At 37.5% G+C, this 14,949-nt stretch overlaps 1 protein-coding gene across 3 annotated transcripts in view; it reads left to right on the forward strand.

The window, feature by feature from the left end:
* The window catches only part of CFAP61 (cilia and flagella associated protein 61), a 343,664-nt gene that overhangs the window by 14,725 nt on the left and 313,990 nt on the right, over positions 1-14,949 (forward strand). For all 3 annotated transcript variants that reach the window (XM_072634555.1, XM_072634556.1, XM_072634557.1), the window contains 3 exons: positions 445-521; positions 1,429-1,496; positions 1,763-1,889. In XM_072634555.1, coding sequence (XP_072490656.1) covers positions 445-521; positions 1,429-1,496; positions 1,763-1,889 — 272 coding nt within the window. The remainder of the gene's footprint in view (positions 1-444; positions 522-1,428; positions 1,497-1,762; positions 1,890-14,949) is intronic.

Here is a 14,949-nt window from a genome sequence, read left to right on the forward strand (position 1 = left end):
AATAAAGCAGCAGCTGCTGACTTGTGGGTGAAGGGAAATAGATTATTGTCTTGCACTTGGCATAAACACCCCGGAACAAAACGTCTGAGTTAATAATCAATTTCACTCCCCTGCAGGGCTCTTCCTTATCTGATAGGCCATTTCTGAGGTCAGGAGGAAGAGCCATATGTGCCAGATATATTTGCCTCTATCTTTTCCTTGTACTATTGAGGTAGAAGACTGCAAGTGACTGAATGGGGCCAGGAAATAAGTCAAACACAGTCTGTAGTAACATCATTTTGGTTATGACATTTTATATGAGAGGATCTTTGTGTGTTATTGCACAGACCTATTTTCTCCTGACCCTAATGTAGAGAGAATATTAATTCAGTCTTAAAGGACCAGTTGTTAAAGATTTAATTTTTATAAAAACTTATTCATCCCTGTTTTCTTTTTGTGCTCCAGCCCCTGAATTCGTTGTTTATGCATCTTTTTGTGGCTGTTGATGAATATGCCATTGGCTGTTGCAAAGAAATTATTAGGTGAGTTGATGTGCCATTACAGCTAGACAAGTTATCAATTCACTTTAAAAAGTGAGTTACAAAAATATTAAAATAATAAGAAAAGGGGACATGTAATTCATAAAAAACTTATTTGAAATTCTGTTAGAGATTTTATTTCCATATTTAATTTATGAATACATTTAAGCATTTACTTTTATACTTAACCAAAGCAGGATAACATTATTTTTAAAAGGAAATAATGCATTTTTGAATGTTTTTTCTTATAATGAAACATTATACAACATCTTTAACTGGTTATTATTTGAAGCATACATGTCAGTAATGCAGGCATTTGGACAAATTGATTTTAGGGGGATGGGACAGGACAGGGAGAATGTGCATTAAAACGCATGACTGAACATGAAGCCTAACAAGCTGGAGATGTGTTTAAAAATCACTTTCCCCAAGGTTATTTTCTGAAACTTTTATTAACACAACAGACTACAAAGGCCCACAAGGAATCTGATGTACCAGTTAGTGTGCTACACAAGATAGAAGTGTGTTCAGTCTTAGCAGCTTGCAGAGACAGTGAATCACATCTGATGGTGGTGTTCTCAGTCTTCAAGTTACTTTGTAATATCAAACCAGACCATCCAGATGCCAGGTCAAGGGTTAATATGAGCAGAAATCTGTTGTGTGGTGCTAAAGGGACGTCTTTTATTCCTTTCCCTCTATGGAGTTGGTAGAAAATACAGGAAACTAAAAGATCAAGAGATTAGAAAAATCTAAGGAAGAAATAAAGTTGCCTTGAAGATTTTTATACCCTCTTTCTGAATAGGAAGAAGGTTATTCTGCTTGCATTTGTGAACCTTTTTTTTTTTGAGGGGGGAGATAGTATTGATTTCATTAAGATATTTGCTTATGAAATTGCTTTTTTTCGCCTTAGGACAGTTTTCAAGGCAGTGCCAGATCTACACTTCATATTTCTTGTAGCTCCATCCTATATGAGTTTAGGTAAGAATTCTGTAATCACACTTTTAGCCTCAGTGTTTTCAGTATGATAAAATGGTAACTTTATAATGTACTCCAAATGGTGTTTCTCTAGAATATATTTGACGTGGCCTCAGACCTCTAAATTCCTACAGTATTTAGTTGATTATTAAAAGGTCAAACAATTCAAAAGTGCTTCAAAAGTACTTTTTTCATATACATTGCTGCTTACGTTTTAACATTGCTTCAGTAGAAAAAATTATAATACCAAATTTCTGCCTGTGATCTAGGTTCAACTTTAGTAACCGTTTTTGAGCCCGTTGGGATAATTCCATGTTTTTCTTATGATGAAGAATTCACTGTGTTCGTGTGCCACCGACACCACCACTGCCCTCAGCTATACATTCGTCGAGCCAGGTAATGTGATAAAGATCCTTTGTATTTGTAAGTCAGTTACCCTAGGAGTCAGTCAGGCAGTCAGTAAGCATTTATTCAGCACCTATTATATGCCAGGGGCTGTGATGAGTGCTGAGGATGTACAAAGAGACAAAAGACAGTCCCTCCCATCCAGGAACTCACAATCTAGTTGGGGAGACTATAAGCAAACATACGTATAAACAAGCTGTACACAGGATCAATGGAAACGATTAGCAGAAGGAAGGTACTAGAATTAAGGGGTATCAGGAAAGTCTTCCTGTAGAAGGTGGGACTTTAGTTGGGGCTTAAGGGAAGCCAGAAAGCAGAGATGAGGAGGGAGAGTATTCTAGGCATGAGGAAATGCCTGGAGCTGAGAGAAAAGTGTCTTTTTCTTGGAATAACCAGGAGACCAGTGTCACTGGATTGAAGAGTACATGGCAAGGAATAAGGTGTAAGAAGACAAGAAAGGTGATGGTGGTTGGAGGGGGAGTAGGTTTGAAAGGGCTTTGAATACCAAGCAGAATTTTGTGTTTGATCTTGGAGGTGATAAGGAGTCACTGTAGTTTAATAGGGACGTGACATGCTTGAACCTGTGTTTCAGGAAAATTACTTTGGTGGCTGATTGGAGGATGGATTCAGGTGGGGAGAGACTGGCAGGCAGACCCACCGGCAAGCTATTGCAGTAATCCAGGTGTGAGGTGACGAAGGCCTTTACCAGGGTGGTGGCAGTATTAGAGGAGAGAATGGGGCCTATTGAAGAGATATTGGAAAGGTGAAATTGATAGGCCTTGGCAACAGATTGGATATGGGGGTGGGGGAAGCTTGGGGAAGAGTGAGAGATAGTGAGGATAACATTTAGGTTACCAACCTGAGTGACTGAGGTGATGGCGAAGTCCTTGACAGTAATAGAGAAGTTAGGATGAGGGGAGGATTCAAGAGGAAAAGTCATGATTTCACTGTTGGACATGTGTCCAGTTGGATGTCCAGTGCAGGCAGCTGGAGAGATCAAGCTACTTTAATGACACTTTACTTTAATGACACATCAATTCCCGTTGCTGTTGAGGATGCTTTTTGTGATACTTCAAGGAGCTGTGACTTTGTTGGTGTGAGTATTTGCTTTCTCTGTTGACAGAAAATTCTGTCCTTTGGCAAATGATTTTCATGAATTGCAGTGAAAGAAAAGATCCATTACCCCATGGCCAACCTGGTTGATATAAGGCTCTTGTTTTTAGTGGGGGCAGTCTCTGATGAAGTCTTCACAACTTGGTAGGAACTATTAGACCTTGACCACTGGAATAGCTTTTGTGAACCCAAGATCACCTTCATGTCTCATTGAGGCACTGGTTTAGGACTGTATTCAAAGCCAGTGATTATGATCTTAAATGGTGTAAGTCTGCTGATGATAAAAGTCTACACTACAGCATTTGTCATATTCATTTCTTTCTTTCCATTGTGTTGCCCATTATGCTCGTTTGGGCCTTCTCCACCTTTCACCATTAACTTTGTTACAGTCTTATAGTCGGTCTCTTTGTTTCCAGCCTCTCCTGACTTCAATCTTTCTTCCATGTAGTCACCAAATTGGTATTTTAGAGCCTATGTCTAATCAAGTTACTCCCCTGCTCAAGAAGCATCAGGGCTCCCTGTTATCTCTGTAATAAAGACAAACTGCTAAATATAAACTCCTCTGTTTAATTTAATATTAATATTAAAAGCCCTTCGCAGTCTGACTCCAACCCATCTTTCCAGACTGATTTCGTATTATTTCCCCTCATGCTCTCTATGTTCTGGAATGCCTCTCCATGCCTGGGATGTCCTCCCTCCTCATCGCTGCCTCTTGGAAATCCTAGATTCCTTCAAGGTTCCATTTAAAGACCTTCAAGAAGCTTTTCCTGATTCTCTGAGTTGTTGCTTCTCTGCACCCTCTTCCATTTTTCATTGCAGAATAGTAAGGGTAGAGGTGAAAGGGACGTCAGAAGTATCCAGAAAAAATATCTGGATTTAATGATTGAGGAACTGAGGGCTAAGAAGGTCAAATGGGTTGTCTTAGGTCACATAGCTAAGTTATTGTTAGAGATAAAATTGGAACCTAGGTCTTTTGACTCCAAGTTTAGTACTCCATTGTACCATTTTTTGTATCGACTTAACTGTGAACATATTTTTTTTTTCTCAGTAGAATATAAACTCCTTTAGGGCAGGGACAGTTTTGTTTTTGGCTTTGTATCTCTAGAATCTAGCACAGTGCCTGGGACATATTGAATTGTCAAATGAATAAAATCATTACAGATTCAATCCCTAGAATCATTACAATTCCAGGTTAAATTTTCCCAACTCTTCTTGATTATATAAATTGCAGAGCTTTAAGTCTAATTAATTTCCTTGTTTTTGTATGACAAAAACCTTTTTTGTGTTTGCTCTATTTGTGTTAGATTTGAAAGCAGGAGCTGTCTTACATTTCTAATTCTTACTTAGCACAAAGTAAGTGCTTAATAAATACTTGATTCATTCCTTCATTAGTGGCAATATTCTCTTCCCTGATAGAGCTTGAAACCCTAACAACCCTTTTTATCCAGGTCAACAACTGAACTATGGCTTACTTTTTGCCCAGTTTTGGAAACCAAAAACTTCATCACCTGGTATACACCCTTCTGGTGATAAAACCTCTTTGCCCTAAGTTGGGCTAGTCTTTGGATGATAGACCCATGCTTCATTGCTGACTCTCAGCTTGGCCATTTTCAGTTTGGGAGCCTGAGCTCTCTGACATAGCCTTTGAGAACCTAGCTTCACCATGACATTAGCATTGGAAACAGGCTTTAGTTGAAGATATGGTGAACTAGCCATTCACATAAAACAAATTAAAATAAAACCAAGTCACTTTTCACTCACTTCTTCATCCACAATTTGTTACATATCAAAGGTGTGCAAAACACTGTTCCGAGTCCTGCAGGAGATACAAACATAATTAGGACATGTCCCCTAGCCACAGAGAGAAGCTAATTAATCATTTAAGTGGGGTGCCAAATACAAAAGCCACTGAGATTACAGAAAGGAGCCAGGCAGCCCTAGAACAATCAGAAGGTTAGTGTTGCAGATAGACTCCATACATCCCATCTCCATATATCATCTCAACAAGAAGTGGCATTCAGTTCTGGAGCTAATTAGAGTTGTGGAAAGCAAAAAGATCCGATGAAGTCTCCAAGATTCAAAATTAATAGGAAATACAAGTAGTAATATAAGTGTCATGGGGGTAATCTGGAGACACGCCCCATCTCCAGCCCCCATTTACTAGGCCCTGGTGACTTCCGGAGGTCTCCAAGTTGAGGCCGCTTACTAATGGACATGTACAACCAGAAGTTTCTGGTTGGTTCCCAGGGTTGCTGTCACTAGGAGCTGGGAGCAGGAAGGGCTATAAGTTCAGGAATCTTTAAAAGGAGCAATAATTTCCCCTCTCAATTTCTATTCCTCTCTTTTGAACATGGGACTCTGATAGCCATCTCTTAGACTTCCATTGAAAGGAGAAGGGTGAGAAAGCAGAAGGCACCAGGACTCAGTCTTAGCTTCATGGAAAATGCCCTAGTCTAGCATATAGGGTAACTCCCCTGATCATCCCTGTTATGTTCAATTTTTCCTCATTAATTGTTCACCAATCAGGGTTGATTTTCACCTGTCTGGGGCACCTCCTTTTCCAAAGGTATTTAAATATTCAGAGTTCTCCATGGTTTTATCTTTGGTTACTGAGAGAGACCACTGATCATCAATTTAGTGATTGTTTGCTAGCCTAATTAATAAATTAATTTCAGTTACCTAAAATATTGTCTCTTGGGCTTTTCATTCTTCACAGTTAGTAGTTGTGGTATTGACAGAAATATTGGTTAGTAAAACTCCTCAACTTTGTCAAAATCTTAGGAAAAAAAGATGCTTATATTTTGAAATTCAGGAAGGATAGATTCTGTTGACTCAGAAAGGAAGGGATTTTCCAAGTTAAAGACTATTACATCAGGTCTAAAAAGTTCACCATCTGTCAGAAGTACTGACTCTGACAATTACGGTCTGTTATGATTACATGCTGAGGAGTTTTCCAAAAATACCCATGGATATAACTAAATAAACCCTTTCAATTTATGGATTTTTTTTCTTTTAACTTAAATTGTGCTTGTGGGCATAAGAGGGAGGAAGAGGATAATAGAAAGAGATTGTGTAATTGTGGTAACAATTGGTAACAGGTCATTGTGGAACTCAGGTTTATATTCTTCAATAAATGACTATATTGTATAGCTTTGCTATGTGATACAATGGAAAGTGTCTGAGATTTGAACTAAGAGGAACTGGAATCAAATCCAGGCTCTGCCTGTGTGTGACCCTTGGGCAAGGGAATCTCCTTGAACTTAATATTCCTTTTCTATAAAAAAAAAGCTTTGACCATCTAACTTTCAAGGTCCCTTTCATCTTTAAATCTATGATACTATGATCCTCTGTCATAGTGTTTCCACTCTGTTTGGAAAGTAAAGACTGCATTAGACTCTGATAGTTTATTATGCAACTAATTAATTCTGGCAGTTGTGAAATGCATAAGTAAATGCAACATGCACAATTGTGACGGCCATTTGAGATGTCCTGAGCATCGTTTCTTGTTTGTTGCTGTTTCTGTAGTGGTTGCCTCCACTGCCATGTTGTGGTCATTGTGTATATTGTCACCATCATTTCCATTACATCACTTTACATCAATTCATATAGCCATTTGAGATGTTCTTCCTGGCTATGTCTTCTAAGACTCTGGGAACAGTCTAGAACCTATGATCAGATCTAGGTTGTGTGTGTGTGTGTTTGTCTTTCATTGCTGAAGAAGACCATGCCATCAGAGAAATGGTGACATGACTTGTGTTTGACTTTGTTTTGAGGGAGGGAGGGCTGTGCAGGTCACCACCTCCCTTCTCCTCCAGAGCCATCTGAATCCAGTGACCAGATATTCATCAGGATGACTGGAGATGACCCAGGATGAGGCAATTGGGGTTAAGTGACTTGTCCAGCTAGTGACAGCTAGTGAGTGTCAAATGTCTGAGGAGAGATTTGAACTCAGGTCCTCCTGCCTTCTGCACTGGTGCTCTATCCACTGTACCACCTAGCTGCCCCCTATCTAGGTTGTGAACCGTAGGATGAAAGGGCACATGAACATTTGGAGCACATTTGGAGACTATATCTCTCATAAAATCTTTAGTGCCCCTGTAGCATTCCTTGTATGAGTACTTACTAGTTTATAAGCAGGTTGCATTTTCCCCCACCCCTCACTCCCACCCCCCACTCTGTGCCTAACAGTATAGTGCACATGGCTGGTGCATGTTTGTTGAGTGGATGCATGCTTACATGCCTGAATGAGTCTACTCAATTTTCAAATAAAAACTGCTAAAAATCATGAAACTATGCCAATAAGGAAAGAAATTTTAAAAAAATTTTCCCCTTTATAAAGATAATATTATAGCCTTATTACTATTTCCCTATCTTTTCTAAGATTATTTTACAAAGTGTCATTGTCATAATGACAGTATTATGGCTTTACTGATATTTCCCTTTCTTTTTGAACATTTTGTTTACATAGAGTGAAAGGGCGAAAAAGAACATGGGGCTGCTTCAAAACTGTCATGTGACTCTATAAGCATTTCTAAAGAAATACACTTTTCATAAGAGGTATTGCTTGCTATCAGTATAATGAGTTATTTTATTTTGGATTTTAATAATTGATTTAGTGCTAAATTCATATGGAAAAATGCTATTGATTTTATTTTCTATTTTCATTACAAAATATGTATCAAATGTCTTGTGAATGTTGTTACTTTTTTATTTTTAGATTTAATATTTCATTTTCTCTCAATTGCATATAAAAACAATTTTTAACATTCATTTAAAAATTTTTGAGTTCCAAATTCTGTTACGTTTTTATAGAGTAAAACAAAGACTTTATCTTACCAATGTTCTCTGAGAACTTTTTTAAATTATGGCTAAATATAATTGAATATAACTGTGCTGTAAGAGACCATGAATTTGATGAATGTAGAGAAGTATGGAAAGACATATGAACTGATGTAAAGTGATGTAATGGAAATGATGGTGACCACAACATGGCAGAGGAGACAACAGTTACAGAAACAGCAACAAACAAGAAACAATGCCCTGAAATTATGAGGACCAAGCTGGGCCCCAAAGGAGAGATGTGAGAAGGGACATCTCTGCTTGGCAGAAGTAAGGCCTTTGAGAATGGAATCTGCGTATGATATCAGACTTTTTCCAATAAGTTGGTTAGTTTTGATAGTTGCAGTATATTGGTTGGTTAGTTAGTTAAATGTTTTTCCTCTTTTTATTCTTTGCTATAAGGGATGGTGCCCCAGGAGAGGAGGGGGGAAGAATCTTTTGAGCAGTGTCAGTTATGTAAGAACAAACCATAGCAATAAGTTCTTTTATTTGTAAAAAAAAAAAAAAGTTCCTTCCTTATGGGGTATCTGATCTATAAATTGAATATCTTAAACATACTCTAAAAACATTAGGAAACTTCAGTTTTTCAGTATTGTGATTCTGATGGCTGGCTCAGTGTGACCTTATTAGCCTGCTCAACACATTTCCAGTGAGCGAAAATGAAGAGCCATGATAGAACACGTTATTTTTTACTGATTTGTCTGAAGGTTGCTCAAGTATTTAGCATTGCATACCATTTTTTATAGTTAATTTCAAGAAATTTATGTTTGAAAAATCTTAGCCAAAAAAGTAATTACTTAAAACTTTTAATACTGTGAAACTTTTTATGAAGTAGACAAGTTAAATGTTGCCATTTCACTTTAAAATGATTAAATTAGCTTAATTGGAAAAGACAGTGTGATGTAGGAGAAAGGTCAGTGGATGGACATCAGAAGACTGTCAGAAGACTGGAGTTTGAACTTCAGGTCTAACAGTTATCACCTGAGTGAACCTGGGCAAATCACTTCAGCTCCCTGGCCTTGTTTTATGCACATGTAAAAAGAGAGGGCTCAGCTACGTAGTCGTAAGGTGCTTTTCAGCTCTACGACTATAATTCCACAAGCTCAGTACATAAATATTTGAAAAGCTCAGTAGATAAGTATTTGGGTGACTAAATGATGTAGTAGATACAGCTCCAGGTCTGGAATCAGAAAGACCTGAGTTCAAATAGGACCTCAGATACTAGCTGTGTGACCTCTATTTGCCTCAGTTTTCCTCATCTTTAAAACGAGCAGGAGAAGGAAATGGCAAACCACTCTTGTATCTTTACCAAGATAGTCCTAAATGGGGTCAGAGTCAGATACAACTGAAAAACAAAATGTTTAGTTTTGGGGAAAAAGTTTTGTCCACTAGAGGTCACAAGAGATCTTGCAAAGAAGAGACTGCTTTGTTTTACGTGAGCCACACATGTGCCCTGCTTTCTTGTAAATAATAACTTACAATAAAAAAAGCACAGGCTCTAAAATTTGTAAAATATTTTTCAAGAACAATCCTGTAAGAATTGGGTATTATAAGCTTTCCCCCAAAAATAATAGGATTAGGGCAACTCCTCGCCTTTGTTGAAATGTTGGTCCTGAGGCATAATAGTTAACGAAGGCAGAACATGGCTCTTCACATTACTCAGTCTGATTCTGGAGGTATTTTCTTTTTTAATGTTTTTGTTTCTTCTTTTTTCCATTCAAAGATCAGCATTTCAATGAAAAAAAGATGAGCCCTCAATGAATTCAGAGAATCAAAAGAAGTACATTTAAAATGTGTGCACATAATTACAAATCATTTCTGGAGGAAAAAAATATAATCCAGCAGATGACATTTTTTTCTATGAATGTGTGATCTGAATAGGGAGGTGACCCTGCCACTCTATGGCAGTGGATGCTAGTGGGCCTTTTGAATCTTGACCTTGCCATTTGTGTAATTACCCCTCCGCGCATTTATCTACTAAATTTGAGATTGTAAAACATTGTAGGAATGAACTAGCAGACTTATTTGAGCAAAGTTAGAACTTTGTAAAATTTCTTAAAAATTATAGTAATGCAATGGAATAGTAAAGACTTGGAGATAACAAAGGAAACTGGACAGAAGTATATGTATATGTTTATGTGTGTATATATATGTACATATGTGTATATGTACACACACATGTATACGTATATATTTATATAGTCACTGAGTGTATGTATGCTATCTTGGTAGAGGAGTTCTATATTGATATGTACATATAATCATTGAGTTGGCCAGTGTTTCTCTAAAATTTAGAGACGTATTGGAAATTAGTTCATTATTTTTCTTCTAATGTTTAGTAAGTGTATGAAGGCCGTGTGAGTGACAGATTTTTTTGTTTCCCTTTTTGCAAAGGAGGTAAACAGTTCCAAGACTTCTAAACAGGGTAATATTTTGAAGAAGGGGTATATATGAGAGTGTGTGCATGTGTGTGTATGAGTGTGTGAAGAGAGAGAGTAAGAGAAAGGGATTCCAGATGACGCCTTAAAATCTGAAGTACTGCCTTTCGTACAAATTAGCATCTTTTTCTTAAGCTTAAAGCTTTGCTTTATTTCCCTCTATTCCCTTTTCTAGCACTTCAGTGAATTTTAAAAAGTCCACGTTGTCTCTAAATGATCTATAATTCACTGTGATAAAATGAGTTAAATTCAAATAGCTTACCACTGCTAAAAATGTTTAAAATTAACTAGTATATATTGAGATCCTGCAAAATCATTTCCCATTGAAATGTGTAATTAATTGTTGTTTTCCACTCAGAGAATTATGCAGTTACCATTGTATAATCATCATCATCTAAACACTAATCAAAAGCTAAATGTGTGCCTGCCTCAGTCGGGTAAGATTTCTGAGGAAGATGTGGTCTGTGCCTTAGGAATAAGGATGTAGAAGTAGAAGTACATTTTAAATGGACTGAAGCAGATTATTTTTGAGGACCTGTGTGTTTTGCTTCTTTGGGGCTGGAATTTTTTGTATGTCATTTGAGAGCATGGGAGGCTGATGTCATACATTACCATTAGCAGTTAAGGCTGATGCAACATCATAAATTATCAATTACCCAAAGGAATGCATTTCCAGAGTAAGTTCCTCTTTATCCATTTTGGGGAAGGGCCTAAGGGAAAGAATGTTCAAAACTCATTTATTTGTATCTTTTGTTTTTTGACCTGTCCTTAAAGACTTGGTTTAGAGACATGATTTTGGATTACATGACCTGGAAGTACTCATGAATATTCTTAAGCCTCTGAGGTTACCCCAAATCCTTTATTGCTGACTTGTATGTTTATCTATTAATATTTTTCTGAATATCATAAAAATAAAAATTCTTAGTACATAGTTGATTTTAGAGTTCACTCTAAATTCATTTAAAATAATTATGGTATTGAGTTAACTTTTATTAAATTAATTGCCTATCAATGAATATTGATGTAGCTCTTTATCTTTTATCAAAATGACTAAAAATGATTTTGTTAGCCATTTTTCTTGTCACTGCAAATTTTCAATGTCATTATGGGTCCTTTTCACAGCAGTAATCACCCATTTGAACATCCCTTAGATAATGTCCAAATAGCGAAGGAAAAAAATTTCTTACATAGAGGTTGCAGACTTTCCGCGCGTAGTCTTTTTTGCATCATTGTTTGGGCTCAACTGAAGGAAGGGGGGGCCAGTAACTTCCTTGGTTTCTTACTGGTTATATTATCTGATCACATATAAAGTATAGAGTGGTAAATTTGGGTCAAATTTTTATTCACAAATATTTTTCTAACTCCCATTTTATTCCAAGTCTGTGCTAGGTACAACTGGAGATATATAGAAACATCTTCCTGGCCTTCAGGAGCTTAAGTTCTAATTGCAGAGCCAGGACATGTTGATATAAGAAGTTATCTAACAAAACAAGAAAGCATATGGTAAGCAGTGAAGACAGGAAGTGCTATAGGATCTTAGAGAAGGTACCACTATAGACTAATCAAGAATGTAGTAGTCAGAGAATTCTTTTGGAAGAATTTGGCATTTGAAAGACTGCTAAGATCTGAATAGGCAGAGAGAAGAAGTCAATGCCAGGTGTGATCCCAAGCATAGAGGCAGAACCATATGAAGGAACCTTTTTGGTGGATTCTTTAGGTCTCCCAGTCATCAACTCAAACATACTACAGTGATTAAGTAATTAAGTCTAAAAAGTATTGCCAGCTCTTGCTGACTTGAGCAATAATTACCTAATCAATCAAACAAGCATTTATTAAATACCTACTACGTGCCAGGCACTGTGGGATACACTGGGGATACAAAGATCTCTGCCCTCATGTATTTAGCATTCTATTACTGGAGACATGTTCATAACTAGGTACAAATGAGATACCTTCAGAGCAGGTGGAAGGTCACTTTATGGTGGAAGGCACTTGCAGTCAAGGAAGGCTTCTGCCCAGTGTGTGATGTTAATGGAATCTTGAAGGAAACCAGGTATGCTGGGAGGCAGAGGTAAGAAAGGACAGCATTGCAGGGATGAGAGGACACCCAGTGAAAGATTATAGAAATAGCAAATGAAACCTGATATATGAGGAACAGAATGTAGGCCAGCGTGGTTAGGCCAAAGGGTGTATGAAGGGGAATAATACATGAGAAAACTGGAAAGACTGAAAGAGGCCAGCTTATAAAGAGGGTAAGTGCCACGGAGGTGTTTATGTTTGATCTTTGAAGTCATAAGAAGCCATGGGAGTTTACTGAGTAGTGGGATAAAACCCTGTCAGAGCTATGCTTTGGGAAAATTTCTTTGACAGCTTTGTAGAGGATGAATTAGAATGTGGAGAGACTTGAGGCAGGGAGTCCTATGAGAAAGCAGTTGTCATCATCTAGGCTGCAGGTGACCTGGACCTGAATGAAGGTAGTAGTTGTATGAATGGAGAGAAGGGGACATTATGCAAGAGATATTTTGGAGAAAGAAATAACTAGATTTGGAAACAAACTGGATATAGAGGGAAATGAGGGTTGATACATGGGAAAGGGATTGATGATGATAGTGAGGTGTCTAGAAGGATGATGGTACCCTCCAGAGTAACAGGGCAGTTCGGAACTGGATTTGTTTGGGAGGAAAAGGTAACAAACTGGATATGTACGTAGGACTTCCTCTTCAGAATGTGTAATAGGCAGTTGGTGATGAAGGACTGAAGGCTCTACTCTGCCATCTCCCCTCTTAGCTTCCCTGGCATCCCTCAAAACTCAGCTCATGTACCACTTTCTCCCTTGTCCCATCCCCAGTTGTTAGTATGTTCCCCTTTTATGTTACCTTCATCTTTTCTGTAGACATCTTCTGTATACTTATTTATATATTACCTCCTCCATTACAATGTATATTCTTTGAGGTCAGGGACCCCCCCACCTTTCCAATTCAGTAAACATTTATTAAGCACCTGCTGTATGCCAGACACTGTACTAAGATCTATGGATACAAATAAGAAAAAGAAAGTCCCTGCCCTCAAGGAGCTTGCAATGCCATGGGGAAAAACACAAAAGAAAGCTGAAGCGGGCTAGGAAGGATATCATAGGCATCTTGTTCCATGAAGTTCTTTGTATCCTTAGGCCTTAGCAAAGTGATTGGCATATAGTAAGTGCTTAATAAATGTCTGTTGACTGAGTGTCTAAATATGTATAGGTAATGAGGAAGTACAGTGGTTAGAGTACTGAACCCAGAGTTAGGAAGACCTGAGCTAAATCCAGCACTGGACATTTTACTAGCTTTGTTACTCTGGGGTAAATCACATAACCTCTGTCTACCTCAGTTTCCTAGTCTGTAGTATGAGGATAACAACAGCAAGTAACCTCCCAGGGTTTTTGTGTTAGGTAAAATTTATAAAGCACTTTGTAAACTTGGAAGCATTATTATCGTGATTATCTGAAAATCATCTCCATAGAGTCACTAAATCCAGAGGAGCCGATGTGATCATCAAGTGAGAGAGTATGTGGAGAAAAGAGGATAGTAATAATTGCCATTTTGATAGTTCTTTGAAAAAGCATTTTCCTTCTGCTGACACTGTGAAGTGGGCAGTGCAGATATTGTTATCCTATTTACAAACTAGGACACCAAAGCTCAGAGAAGTTAAGTGACTCATGAAAGTGACATTGTCAATAAGTATCAGGGCTGGGGCTTAAATTTGGGTTTCCTGAACACAAGACCTGTATGTTCTTTCTACTGTAACTCAGAGAATCATTTTATAAGATAATATAGGTAAAAGATTTTGCAGACTTTAAAGAGAAGTATCATTTACTTTTGCTAGTAGAGATTAGATGGCTATAGAAATACCAGAAGGTCTGTTTCCTTTCACATCTATTGGTTTTCCCACCACATGCATTTATAATAGACCCTTGGGATTATCTCTAGTTGAACCTCCAGTCATATTTTTGTGCAATCTTGTTTTCCCTTCCACTGCTTTCTTCCATTCTCCTGCACTGTAATGTGCTGATAGTTATTTAAATCATAAGCAGCATTGCTCTTAGTTACGTTGGTGTACTGGATAAATAATCTCTGCTAACCAAAGCACTTTCTGCATTTTTTGGCCACCTTATAATGACTGTTTCATGTAGGTTAAATTCTTCTAAAAAGTTTTGCTAATCAGAATCAATGTCTATATTTTTATTCATTTCCCATTTCTCCCAAGTTGACAGCTTATTTAAATGGATAAATTTGTAATTACATGCAGTCTTTTTTTCATTTTTGTCTAATAATTTGTTGTAGAGTTTAGCTCTTACACCAATCAGCTGATGACCTGCCTCCAGCCAAGTGATTCCATGATTCCTAATCAGTAACTTTGAGTTTCCTGTGTACTAATGATCAATTTCATCTTTACGATGTTTCTAGCCTTTGTTCAACTTCTTTTTTTACAAAAAGTTTTTATTGATGACTTTTGTTTTTATATCATCTTGATTTTCTCCTTTATTTGCTTAGCCAGGCATCCCTTATAACAAAGACTAACTAAAAAAATCAATCTAGCAAAATCAACCAAGATATCAACTGTCTCATGTTGTATGAATAGTCCTCCATGTCTACACAGAAAGGAGGAAGGTACATTTTTTA

This window comes from Notamacropus eugenii, chromosome 1 (genome assembly GCF_028372415.1).
Source record: "Notamacropus eugenii isolate mMacEug1 chromosome 1, mMacEug1.pri_v2, whole genome shotgun sequence".
Lineage (NCBI taxonomy): Eukaryota > Metazoa > Chordata > Mammalia > Diprotodontia > Macropodidae > Notamacropus > Notamacropus eugenii.